The sequence below is a fragment of the Cetorhinus maximus genome, chromosome 4 (genome assembly GCF_964194155.1).
Source record: "Cetorhinus maximus chromosome 4, sCetMax3.hap1.1, whole genome shotgun sequence".
In the NCBI taxonomy this organism is placed as follows: domain Eukaryota; kingdom Metazoa; phylum Chordata; class Chondrichthyes; order Lamniformes; family Cetorhinidae; genus Cetorhinus; species Cetorhinus maximus.
In genome coordinates this window covers 159,278,184-159,291,406 of record NC_135882.1, presented here as the reverse complement: position 1 = coordinate 159,291,406, position 13,223 = coordinate 159,278,184, and the positions used below count along the sequence as shown (strand labels likewise).

At 45.8% G+C, this 13,223-nt stretch overlaps 1 protein-coding gene across 1 annotated transcript in view; it reads right to left on the bottom strand.

Annotated features, from left to right (window-relative positions):
- ralbp1 (ralA binding protein 1) overlaps positions 1-12,209 on the bottom strand; it is a 36,327-nt gene extending 24,118 nt beyond the window's left edge. The window contains exons 1-3 of the mRNA XM_078541005.1: positions 12,065-12,209; positions 1,490-1,778; positions 178-639 (exon numbers count right to left, since the gene is read on the bottom strand). Coding sequence (XP_078397131.1) covers positions 178-639; positions 1,490-1,733 — 706 coding nt within the window. The 5' untranslated portion in view covers positions 1,734-1,778; positions 12,065-12,209. The remainder of the gene's footprint in view (positions 1-177; positions 640-1,489; positions 1,779-12,064) is intronic.
- Between the last annotated feature and the right edge of the window lie 1,014 nt (positions 12,210-13,223).

Below are 13,223 nucleotides of genomic sequence, written 5' to 3'. Positions count from 1 at the left end.
CAGTTTGTGGGTGTAAACTTTCATCTTGCATAATAAACATGAACCTTTATTATTTCAACATTGCCCAATTCTTCTTTTAAAAGTGTTTGGAGATTGCCAATGGTTCTGCTTTTTCACAGCTAAATCAAACGCTTCAAAGAAAGTACTGAACACTCCAAAAACAAGTTGAAACTGTACCTGATACCCTATAAATGCCTTCACTCTTCATGCCATAATTCTCAATGTAGTCAATACACTCTCGAAAAACTGCTGGTAGCTGGATCCCATCATATAACATAGTCCTCTCAGCAGCTTCAGCCAAGGGAACACCAAAGACAGGCCTGAGAGAAGGAGTAGTATCGACCGGAACTGCTTCCTGGTCAGGAGCAGGCTTTTTCTTTTTCTTTTTTTCTTTCCACTGTTTAACAACATCTGCTGCTGTTATATCTTTGGATTTCTTCTCCTTGTGTTTTTCTTCTTTATGCTTTTCCTCCTTGTGTTTTTCCTCCTTTGGCTTTTCTTTGACCTTGAAGTCTTTTTCCTTCTTCTTGGAGAAACTAGGCTTTTTGAAGACATGGATACCCTTTGGCCTTTTCATCTTTGATGGGCTCTCTGCTTCATCACCTGAGCTGTCCTCTTGGAAAGCCGCATACCCCTCAGCTACAAGAGAAAGAACAATAAGCCAGATGCCGCTTATTCCCGCTACCTGTCTAACCAATTTATTCTGTTTCTGCCAGGAAGGCACTGCAGGATTCTTGAGTTCCTTCACACCAGAAGGCTATCTGTACCATACCCAAGAGCCTCAAGGTGAGCATCAGTTCACAGAGATATATGGATCTGTACTGCACTACAAGTTAAAGAATAGTTTCACTCACACTGACTAGTGCAGGTAAACCCTATTTCCATCAATAGGAAGCTGGTCTTCTCAACCTCCAATACAAAATGTAAGGAAGAAATACAGGACTAAACAGTGAGACACAAAATTAATAGGGAATAAAACAAGGGTTTTACATGCAGATTGCAATTTCCACATTTTTTGTGCTCATCAAGATGAGTCATATTAGTGCTGAGAAATGAAATGCTTTCCATTTCAGGCACCCAGTCAGTATCAAGCACTCCCAGGTCCAGTAGTGGACAATCAGATGCAAAATAAAGCTCCCTTCATCATGCCTCAGCCCTAATCACAAACTTGCACTCCCTACAGTACCAATGCAAATTAATTTCCAACTTGTACTGAATTAGGGAGTTTTGTAATGCAGGTCCATGCCCTCTAAGAACTGGGTTGTGGCTGGCCAAATGCATTTCACAAAGAGCCCTCTACAGGCACCAGAAACTTTGATCTCATCATTCGGAGCTGAATCTGAACCTATATTTCAGAGTTAGTTTAAGCTGAGGTGCCATCTACTACAAACCAGAGTGACAATCCTGATGTGCTTTTACTGCAGAGATGCCACAGACACACAGTCCAATTAACATGTCACAATTCCAGGAAACATCAACAATTACTTACTTCTCTTTTCTTTCTTTTTAAATTTGCCTTTTTTCTTTGCATGTTCCTTTTCATCATCAGACACTATGTCAACAGACTCATGCAAGCCTTCGTGAGGAGGTGAAGGCTCACCAGTACGATACAGTCCTGGGAATTTTGTAGGGCTAATCTCTTCGGAGCTTGGTGTACGAGCCAGGCTACTGCCATGTTCAGCCCTGCGGTGTTCACTAGGACTGCTCGTTGGTGGCAGGAAGCACTCAGTCATTGTTGCTCCTGGAAATGGTTCTCTTTCATTACCTGTCCATAACACCTAATATTGAAAGAATAGAATTATTAAAAACCAAAAAAAAATACTTCTATAACATACAATTAATTTACAATGTGACCATCTGTGCCGGAATAAGTAGCTTTACATTTGGTCTAGATGCTAATTACAGAAATTATCAAACCTTTCAGCCATTCCCCCCTCCTGCAGGCAGCAAATAATGATGGAATAAAATTCCAGTCTGTAGCTGAATTCACAACCATTGGCTGATCTTTACAAGAGCCAATCTTAAGCACTGACAGCAAGGTCCTATAATAGTGGCAGCAGGGGGTTTAAAGTTTTATTTAAAATGGCAAATGCATAGTGAGCACTTAGTTTTCCAAATATGAAAGGATATGCTTTATATCCTTCCCAAGGCTCAGCACTGATGTTTCTCAATAATGAAGTGGAAATTATATTTGAAGCATTGGACCAGTCCAGTGGTGGGCAATCTATGGCCCATTAGGGCTTCGAGTGTGCCCCACAAGACATTTTGTTGACCATTACCCACATGCAGGGTTACCAGAATCCGCTGGTTTCTGTCCATGTAGTTTTTTTCCTACCAGTACTACTAAAGTGATACGCACTTAAAGCAAAGTGCGTTCTGATTGCACACAACATTGACTGTGAGAGCCATGTATTCCCTCTGCGTCCAATCAAAGTGCTGCATGTGAGCAGACTTTCTTTTGCTATGGAACACATCAAACGCAAGAAATGCAACAGACCAATGGATGGTAACCTCAGTGCCGAATTACGAAGCATCTGCACATCCCTGAGTGCTAATTTAAGAAAGCTTGTGGAAGACAGATCTAACCAGAGGCCACACTGAGTACGATATAAGGCAAGCATAAATATTTATTCTGCTATTAGCATTTGAAGTTGATGATAGTTCTACTTATATATGAATGATTAAGCATTTTCTATAACTCATTATGAAATTTTCAGTATGCATTAAATGTACTTAATCTCATTCATGGGCCCACTGAGACGAAGGAGGGCCACTCATGCGACCCACTCACTAGCCTAGATTGCCCATCACTGGGCTAGTCAGTCCACTGCTCCCACCATCCAAGTAGAGGGCTAATGGTGGTAGTTAAGCACACAGGAAAAAAATCACATCCAACCATCACACACAGCTTATGTTATGACATTACTAACAAGGTCAACAAGAGAACGCAAGCTTGTAACAAGGAAAGAAACTCCTCAGGTGCTACATTCTATTCACATTTCTGTATGTCTCAGAAACCTCGCCAGTAAGCAAAGATCTGTAGAAGAAAATACAGGCCTTTGAAATTGAACACTAAGATGTATGCTAAAAATCCCATACATAGGCCAGAAGACAAATGAAGAGTTGCTTGAAATTGTAACATCCAGAAAAGAAAATGTCATTATTTCAGACATTTGATGACAGCTTTTTTTTTATTTGTTGATGGGATGTGGGAGTTTTTGCCAAGGCCAGTATTTATTGCCCATCCTTAATTACCCTTGTTCAGAGGGCCAACCACATTGCTGTGGGTCTGGAATCACATATAGGCCAGACCAGACCAGATTTCCTTCCTTAAAGGAAATTAGTGAACCAGATAGTTTTTTTACGACAATTAGCAATGGTTTCGTGGTCATCACCAGGCTTTTAATTCCAGGTTTTTATTGAATTCAAATTTCACCATCTGCCATGGTGGGATTCAAACTCAGGTTCCCAGAACATTACCCAACTGAAAAGCTAGAGACCTCAGGGCAAAGTAGAGGGTAGTAGAGAGAGGGGTTGACTTAGGTGTAATTGGATGATGGATGCCACAGACCAGTTGCAGGCGAGCTACAGCAGATGTGTGAGCACGGAGCAAGACAGGCGAGCATGACAGACAAGCAAGACATGCCATGACAGCTGATGTCCTGGTAGGAGTAGCTACAAGCAACAGCAATAATGTAGGGAAGAGACGGTTTATCTTTTAAGATTTCCACAATATCTGTTATATCTAAAACTAAAGTTCTCAATAAACCATCTAAGCAGGTAAAACTGGAGAAAATAAATAGAACCAAAAAACATTACAATATATTTAAGTGACCATTTTTCACCTGTCAGTTTAAGAGTCTGCACTTTAGAGGGGAAGTCAATAGACCATGAAGAACATCATAGCCAAGCACAATCCTGTTCTCTGTGGACGTTCAGACATCAATTTTTCAGATGTCACTATTAACGATTAGAATGGGAATGCTGGACCATTAACTCCATCCCCTAGAAAAGTAGTTACAAGGCCAATGTTAGCACCCAAACTGCTGCTCTGCTGACATCAGTTAACTCAGCATAAAAAGTCAAGCCAGTGTCTTGCAGGTTTATATGTTAAACTAACACGTATATATTAACCAGTGCTTTTACCCATCAAACAAACTATCAGGGAACTTCACATTTTTATGACAGGATTCAATTCAGTGTATTTACTAAGTGAATACATGATCACCTAATTTAACTTCAACTTTGCTGAAAATTCAGAACTCTCTCCATTCTACAAAAGAGGATCTTTCCCAGCCACAGGTTAATTATTGATGTGTCATGTGTGCTTCGTCAAACGCAGATCTTTAGCACACTGTCTGCTGATGTTTCATCCTGAGCCATTTTTCTTGGCAGTTGTCAGTGGTGGTCTGCCACTGAGGAATGCAATTTGCTTCATGTCCAAATGAACAAGATTTTTTGTACAGTACATATGTACACATCATATCTGTTGAACAAGGCACGTTGTTTCGTTGCAGCACTTTGAGAAATAACTCCATGGTCTAGAAATTGCTGGAAAAGTACAGGCGAGTTCGCAGCTAATGGAATGTTAGCCTTTGGCTCAAAGACACTAGAATATTGAGGGTGGAACCTTTCGTATGGCATCTGTAAATATTTAATGATAAATATTCAGGAAGTTAAGTTAGATCATTATACAGGTCATTGGTTTGTTGTGTTCAACTTGCAAAGTTAGGGGAGGCAATGATGTAGTGGCATTGTCACTGGGCTAGTAATCCAGAGACCCAAGGTAATGCTCTGGGGACCCAGGTTCGAATCCCACCACGGCAGGTGGTGGAATTTGAATTCAACAAAAATCTGGAATTAAAAGTCTAATGATGACCATGAAACCATTGTCGATTGTTGTAAAAACCCATCTGGTTCACTAATGCCCTTTAGGGGAGGAAATCTGCTGTCCTTACCTGGTCTGGCCTACATATGACTCCAGACCCACAGCAATGTGGTTGACTCTAAGTGCCCTGTGAACAAGGAATGCGCAATAAATGCTGGCCAGGCCAGCGATGCCCACATCCCATGAATGAATAATTTTTTAAAATGTATGTCACAGTTGTACAGACCTCTGGTTAGACTGCGTCGAGAGTGGCCTTGGGAGAGGGTGCAGCATGTTTTCACCAAAACAGCTTGTATTCATATAGAACTTTTAATGTAGTGTAACAGCTCCAGGCAATTCCCAGATGCATTCTCAAGCAAAATTAGAGACTGAGTCACAAAAGGAGATGATAGGGCAGATGACCAAAAAGTTTAGTCAAAGAGATATGTTTTAAGGAGCATCCAAAAGGAGGAAAATGATAAGAGATGGAGAGGTGTAAGGGAGGAATTTCAGAGCCTAGACATGTGAAGGCACTGCTGCTAAAGGTGAAGTGATTAAAATCAGGGATGCTCAAGAGGCTAAAAATGGAGTACAGATACCTCAGAGGGTAGTAGAGCTAAAGATGAGAGGGATAAGGAGGGGCGAAGCCATGGAGGGATTTGAAAACATGCATGAGAATTTTAAAAGGTGGTCTTAACCGGAAGTCAATGTAGGCTAGTGAGCACAAGGTTGATGCATGAATAGGACTTGAAGCAAGTTAGGACAAGGGCAGCAGAATTTTTTTCTTTAATTCATTCACGGGGTGTGGACTTCGCTCGCTGGGCCAGCATTTATTGCCCATCCCTAGTTGCTCTTGAGAATTTTGGGCAGCCTTAAGTGAGTAGAACATGGGAGGCCACCAGGAGTGTGCTAGAATAATCAAACCTAGAAGTAAAAAAGGCATGGACAAGGGTTTCAGCAGCAAATGACCTGAGGCAGGGCAGAGATGGCACAAATGTGTGGTTGAAAGCTCACCTCAGGGTCAAATATGACACCAAGATTGCAAACAGTTTGGTTCAGCCTCAAACAAGTGCCCAAGGAGAGGGATTGAGACCATGGGCAGACAGTGAAGTTCATGGCATGGATCGATGACGTGACTTCAGTCTGCCCATTTAGTTGGAGGAAGTTTCTGTTCATCCAGTACTGGATGTCTAATGAGCAGTTGAATAATTGAGTCAGTGGAGGTGAGGCAGAGCTGGGCATCATCAGCAGAAATGTGGAAACTGAGGGTGATTTTGGATGATGTCACTGAGCAGCAGCATGTAGATAAAGGTGGAGGCTAAGGGTATATTTTCATTATTTCATAATATGTGAGCATTGCTGGCTGGCCAACATTTTACTGCCATCCCTAATGGGCCTTTAGAAGGTGGTGGCAAGCTGCCTTCTTTAGCTGCTGCAGTCCAACTTGGACCACAGGGATGGTTAATAGTACAGGGTAGTGGAGAAAGACATTGCAGGTGATTCTTTATTCCTACTGGATAGATATATTACCAGGGCTAAAGTGATAAAATTTTCTGGAATAAAAGTTGCATAAATTTGACTCATATTCCCTCAAGTATCAAACATTTAGGGGTGATAAGATTGAGAAGTTTAAGGCGATTAAAGGATTTGATAGGGTAGAAAAGATAAATATTTCCTCTGGTATAAGAAGTCCAGAATAAGAGGGCATAACCATAAAAACAGAGCTAGGCTATTCAGGGATGATGTCAGGAAGCATTTCTTCCCAAAGGATAGTGAAAATCTTCAACTCTCTCCTTCAAAAAACTGTCATGGTTAGGTCAACTGAAAAACTGGGACTGATAGAATTTTGTTGGACAATGATAAGGGATGTGGAACCAAGGAGAATAAATTGAGTCAAAATAAAGATTGGCCACAATTTAACTGAATGGTGGAACAGGCTGGAGGGGTTGAATGGTCTCCTGTTTCCATGTTCAAAGTGGATTCATAGGAACCTTTATATTTTCAATGTCTTAACTATAATACAGTTGCCATTTAATAAATTTCTCTTACTCCTGATTTGTAAATAGTTACTAAAAAATGTAGTGTTACCTAATACAGCACAGAAACAGACCATTCAGCCCAACTGGTCTCATGCTCCACACAAGGCGAGATGGTGGTGTAGTGTTAATGTCATTGAAATAGTAATCCAGAGGCCCAGGCTTATGCCACTCTTGCAGCTGGTGGGTTTTAAATTTAATAATTTCAATTAAGTAAAAAAAAACTGGATTAAATTAAATTTTAATAAGCTCGCTTCAGTAATGATGTTAACGAAGCTCACCTCAGTAACAATGCTATGAAACTATCATCGATTGTCATAAAAAATCCATTTGGTTCATTAATGCCATTTAGGGAAGAAAATTTGCTGGTCTAGCCTATATGTGACTCCAGGCCCACAGCAATGTGGTTGACTCAACTGAAATGGCCAAGCAAACCACTCAGTTCAAGAGAAATTAGGGATAGGCAATAAATGCTAGCCTTACCAGCAACACCCAAGTCCCATGAAAGAATAAAAAAACCACAAGCCCTCTCCCATCTCTCTTCATCTAACCCCCATTGTTTTCCTTTACTCCTTTCTCCCTGATGTCTTTACCTACTCCCCTTAACTGCATCTATGTTAGTCACCTCAAATACTCCTCGTGGTAGTAACTGGATAAAGAAATTTCCCCTTAATTCACTATTGGGTTTATTAATGACTAGCTTATTTTTATGGATTTTTACCTTAAACTCTGGTCCCCCCACACGAATGGAAACTTCTCCGTGTCTACCTCAAACCTTTTCATAATCTTAAAAGACATCGATCAGGTCACCACTCAAGTCTTCCCTTTTCTACAAAAAAAAGCCACAGCTTGTTCATTCCCTCAGCACTGCACTGTGATGTCAGCCAAGGTTCTATGCTCACATTTTGTACTCAAGTCTCTAGAATGGGAGTTGAACCCACAATCTGCTGACTCAGAAGCAGTGCTACTTACTGAGCCACAGCTGACATACTTTCTGCATGGAATCATATCAAACAATATATACAGTACATACTATTCCCCAATTAACATAAGTTTAAGATAATTTGCTGTTTACAGCTAAAAAAGCACATCAATTGTGCACCTACCCTCTTTTCCAAATGACCACAATGTAAGGAAAGAAGAGGACAAGTGTAAACAGTCATGACCAAAGTGGACAAAACCTGTTAGGCCCACGGTGCCAATACCACCCTGCTTCACATTCTATCAGTGTGCCAGTTTATTGAGCCATCAAAGTAAACAGTCCACATCAGGCTTGCAGCTTCTTCCTTTCAAGTCCAAGCAGTTCAGTTTTTGCAGTAGGTGGGTGGCTATGTAGAGTGCAACTCAGATCATCATAGATTACCATCAGATTTATTAGGCTGGGCATCCAACCAAGACCATGCTGACTTCATGGTGTACGAGTGACCACTCAGACATTAAAGGGTCAGACATTGAAAGTTTGCCTTCAAACCATCACAATGCAACTACAGTTAATGTCCTAGATTCAGGTAGGTGCATGGCTAATCACTTAGCAAATCCTGCTTTGACATTCAGCATGCTCAGCTCAATCTATCTTGACACTGGAAATGCAAAAGGCAAATTACCTTTGGTAATTTTTTTTGAAGACTGACCAGCACTGATGGTGCAAGGGCCCAACAACAAACGTGCATTTATGAAGCACCTTTAATTTAATAAAATGTCCCAAAGCACTTCACATAAAACAAGACATGACACCAAGCCATGCAATGAGATAGTGGGGCAATTGACTAAGCTTGGAAGCCAATTCCAGAGCATAAAACCTAGGCAGCTGAGGTCCAGTCACCAATGGTGGAGTGATTAAAATCAGGATTGCCCAGAGGTCAGAATAAGAGGAACACAGCCAGGGTTGTAGGACTGGAGGCAATTAGAGATAAGGAGGGGCCAGGCCATGGAGGGATTTGAAAATAAGGATGAGAATTTTAAAATTGAGGCCTTGTTCAACAGGGGGCCAATGTAGGTCAGTGAGCAAAGGAGTGATAGGGTAACATCATTAGTGCAAGTTAGGGCACAGGTAGCAGAGTTTTGGATGACCTCAAATATACAAATGTGGGAAGCCAGCCAGGTGTGTTAGAATGGTCAAGTCTGGAGGTAACAAAGGCATGGATGGCAGTTTCAGCAGAAGAGTTCGGGTAGTATGGAGGCAGGCGAAGTTACAGAAGTGAAAATAGGAGTTCTTACTGACAGAGCAGACATATGATTGAAAGCTCATCTCGGGATCAAACATGACACCAACGTACAGAATAGTCTGGTTCAGCTTCAGCTTCAGACAGTTAACAGAGGGATGCTGTCAGTGGTGAGGGAGTGAAATTTCTGATGGAGTCTGAAGACAATGGCTTCGGTTTTCTTAATATTTAACTGGGGGAAATGATCATCCAATCTTGGGTGTCAGGTAAGCAATGACAATTTAGAGACAGTGGAGGGATCAATAGAGCCTGGTGCCAGTGTACATGTGTAAACTGACTTGGTTTTGGATAATGTCACTGTAGGGAACCATGTAGATGAGAAATAAGAGGAAAGGGTGGACCTGAGGGTGCAGAAATGTAGCACAGCCATCCAATCAAGATCAGAAGCCAGGATAGGAAGTATGGGTAGCAGCTTACAGCATATGAAGTGCTACAGCACAGCAGATTCCACAATGTCATCTCTTACTGAACACCTCACAATGACATACAAAATGCAGTCACATGACTGTATCTTTGGCCAGAAGCACACCTCAAAAAAATAACTTTGGGATGGATTTCACTTAAGGGATTTTAATGTAAAATATATTTCACTTAAGGGATTTTAATGTTAAAAAATATGAAATATTTGAAGAATGGAAAGGATCAGATAGACAGAAAAAAACAACTGACCAAGTGCTGAGGAGAGTGAATGAACATTTGCTGACTAGTTAGGAAAAGAAAGAGACTGGGCAAGGCATCTTAAGAAGAAACAGACTTGCAAGAGACATCATGGAAGGAAGGTTTCAAAGAAAAAGAGGAAAAGGAAGAGAATTCCTTCAAGCTGGGCGGCTTGAAAACTGAAGGACATTATTGCAAAATGAAAAGGCTGACACAGGTTAGAGACATGGAGAAAACTATAAGCTGCGTTCGGACAGAGCATACATGATGAGAAATATGAGATCATTCAGCCTCAAGCCTGTTCAGCCATTAACTTAGATCATGGCCGATTTGTACCTGAACCCCATTTACCAACCTTTGCATATACCGCTCAATATGTCCACTTAAGGTCAATATACCTTTTAGAAACTGTTGTCCCCAAAATTGAAAGCTGTACAGTACTTCAGATTGGCCCTGACCATGACTGAAGCATCGCTTCCTCATTCTTGAATTCCAACATTCCAGATAAAAACCAAGAATCTTTCACTTTTTCAAATACTCTTTGTACCTACACAATAGTTTTAGTGATGAGTGTACATCAAATCCCCCCAGAAAGGGGGGGGGGGGGGAGAAGAGGTGGGGGTGGGGGGGGGAGGAAGAGGGGGGGGTGGGGGGGGAGGAAGAGGGGGTGGGGGGGAGGAAGAGGGGGGGTGGGGGGGGAGGAAGAGGGGGGGGTGGGGGGGGAGGAAGAGGGGGGGGTGGGGGGGGGAAGAGGGGGGGGTGGGGGGGGAGGAAGAGGGGGTGGGGGGGAGGAAGAGGGGGGGTGTGGGGGGAAGGAAGAGGGGGGGTTGGGGGGAAGGAAGAGGGGGGGTTGGGGGGAAGGAAGAGGGGGGGTGGGGGGAAGGAAGAGGGGGGGTGGGGGGAAGGAAGAGGGGGGGTGGGGGGAAGGAAGAGGGGGGGTGGGGGGAAGGAAGAGGGGGGGTGGGGGGGAGGAAGGGGGGGTGGGGGGGAGGAAGGGGGGGTGGGGGGGGAGGAAGAGGGGGGTGGGGGGGGAGGAAAGGGGGAAGGGGAGGAAGAGGGGGGTGTGGGGGGGGGAGGAAGAGGGGGGGTGGGGGGGGAAGAGGGGGGGGTGGGGGGGGAGGAAGAGGGGGTGGGGGGGAGGAAGAGGGAGGGTGTGGGGGGGAGGAAGAGGGGGGGTGTGGGGGGAAGGAAGAGGGGGGGTGGGGGGAAGGAAGAGGGGGGGTGGGGGGAAGGAAGAGGGGGGGTGGGGGGAAGGAAGAGGGGGGGTGGGGGGAAGGAAGAGGGGGGGTGTGGGGGGAAGGAAGAGGGGGGTGGGGGGAAGGAAGAGGGGGGGTGGGGGGAAGGAAGAGGGGGGGTGGGGGGAAGGAAGAGGGGGGGTGGGGGGAAGGAAGAGGGGGGGTGGGGGGAAGGAAGAGGGGGGGTGGGGGGGAAGAGGGGGGGTGGGGGGGAGGAAGGGGGGTGGGGGGGAGGAAGGGGGGGTGGGGGGGGAGGAAGAGGGGGGTGGGGGGGAGGAAGGGGGGGTGGGGGGGGAGGAAGGGGGGAAGGGGAGGAAGAGGGGGGTGTGGGGGGGGGAGGAAGAGGGGGGGTGGGGGGGGGGAGGAAGAGGGGGGGTGGGGGGGAGGAAGAGTGGGGGGTGGGGGGGGGAGGAAGAGGGGGGGGTGGGGGGGAGGAAGAGGGGGGGGTGGGGGGAGGAAGAGGGGGGGGTGGGGGGGGAGGAAGAGGGGGGGGGTGGGGGGGGGAGGAAGAGGGGGGGTGGGGGGGGAGGAAGAGGGGGGGTGGGGGGGGAGGAAGAGGGGGGGGTGGGGGGGGAGGAAGAGGGGGGGGTGGGGGGGGGGAGGAAGAGGGGGGGGGTGGGGGGGGGGAGGAAGAGGGGGGGTGGGGGGGGGAGGAAGAGGGGGGGTGGGGGGGGGAGGAAGAGGGGGGGGTGGGGGGGGAGGAAGAGGGGGGTGGGGGGGGAGGAAGAGGCGGGGGTGGGGGTAGAAGATGCAGGCATGCTCTTGGCCGAACTGTCGGTTCGGGGAGAGGCGGAGTGAGCGCTCGGAGTGAAACCGTCAAGCGGGAAGGTGAAGGGGGAGGGCGGGGGGGCGGTCACTGCGGGCTCTGCTTCCGCGGCTACAAGGCCCGCTCCTCCCGCGGGCCCTGGGCTTTCCTTCCCAATCAAAGCCGGTGATGCGAGTGAGGCCTGAATAACCGTCACCGCTCACATCTACTCGGCGACTGATTTATTTTTTTTCTCTGCTTTAGATCCTCCTCCAAGAACAATGAAGCTTGGCCGCCTTTACCTGATCTCACAGCAGCCCGACTCTGACAGTGACGGTGATGATCCGTCCCCACATCGCGAGCCGCCGCCGCCCGCGGCCCTGCAGCAGGTGGGGGAGGAGGGGGGGGGCGCTTCACTGGCTCGGCAGCAGTGCGCAGGCGCCGAGGAGGGCCTGTCACGTGACGGCAGCCTGGCCTCCTGACCCCTCTCCACAGATAGATACACATAGAGCATAGGCTCAGCAGCAAGGAGCTGAGAGCGTAGGTGTAAGAAACACTCCTTCCAGGTGAAGCAGCGTGTTACTTGTATTTCTTTCAATTTAGTCTTGTTTTTACTGCTCACGGTCAACGTCTTCTCTACGTTGGAGAGACTGAACGCTGACTTGGCGACCGTTTTGCAGGACACCTTCACTCAGTCCGCAAGCATGGCCCTGACCAGAAGCTTGCTTGCCATTCCAATTCACCATCTTGTTCTCATGCTCACATTTCTGCCCTTGTTCTGCTGCAATGTTCCAGTCAAGTCCAACACAAGCATGAAGAACAGCACCTCGTTTTCCAGTGATGCACTTTACAGCCTCCCGGATTCAACACTGAGTTTACCAAAAACAAAAATAGCTGGAAAAACTCAGCAGGTCTGACAGCATCTGCGGAGAGGAATACAGTTAACGTTTCGAGTCCGTATGACTCTTCATCAGTCATACGGACTCGAAACGTTAACTGTATTCCTCTCCGCAGATGCTGTCAGACCTGCTGAGTTTTTCCAGCTATTTTTGTTTTGTTTCAGATTTCCAGCATCCGCAGTATTTTGCTTTTAACTTTGAGTTTAACAACTTCAGACCATGAACTCTCCTCCATTTTATGTTTTTTCCCCTAGTGCCAGTCTGTATCTTGTTCTCATGTTTTGCTTTCAGACAGCACTGACCTTTATTCTACAATTAACACATTCTGCTATTTTGCTTTCAGACAGCACTGACCTTTATTCTGCTATTAACACCTACTCTGGGCCAATGCTTTGATCTTTTACTACTACCATTCCCACTCTCTTTGCCTTTGTTCATTGACATCTTTGTAATTTAATCTCCCTTGCCCTCTAACCTAAGTCTGATTTTTTTTGCTCCACCTGACCCTCCACGCATTTTCAACAGCGTTTCTGCCTCTCTGCAATTCTAAAGAAGAGTCATA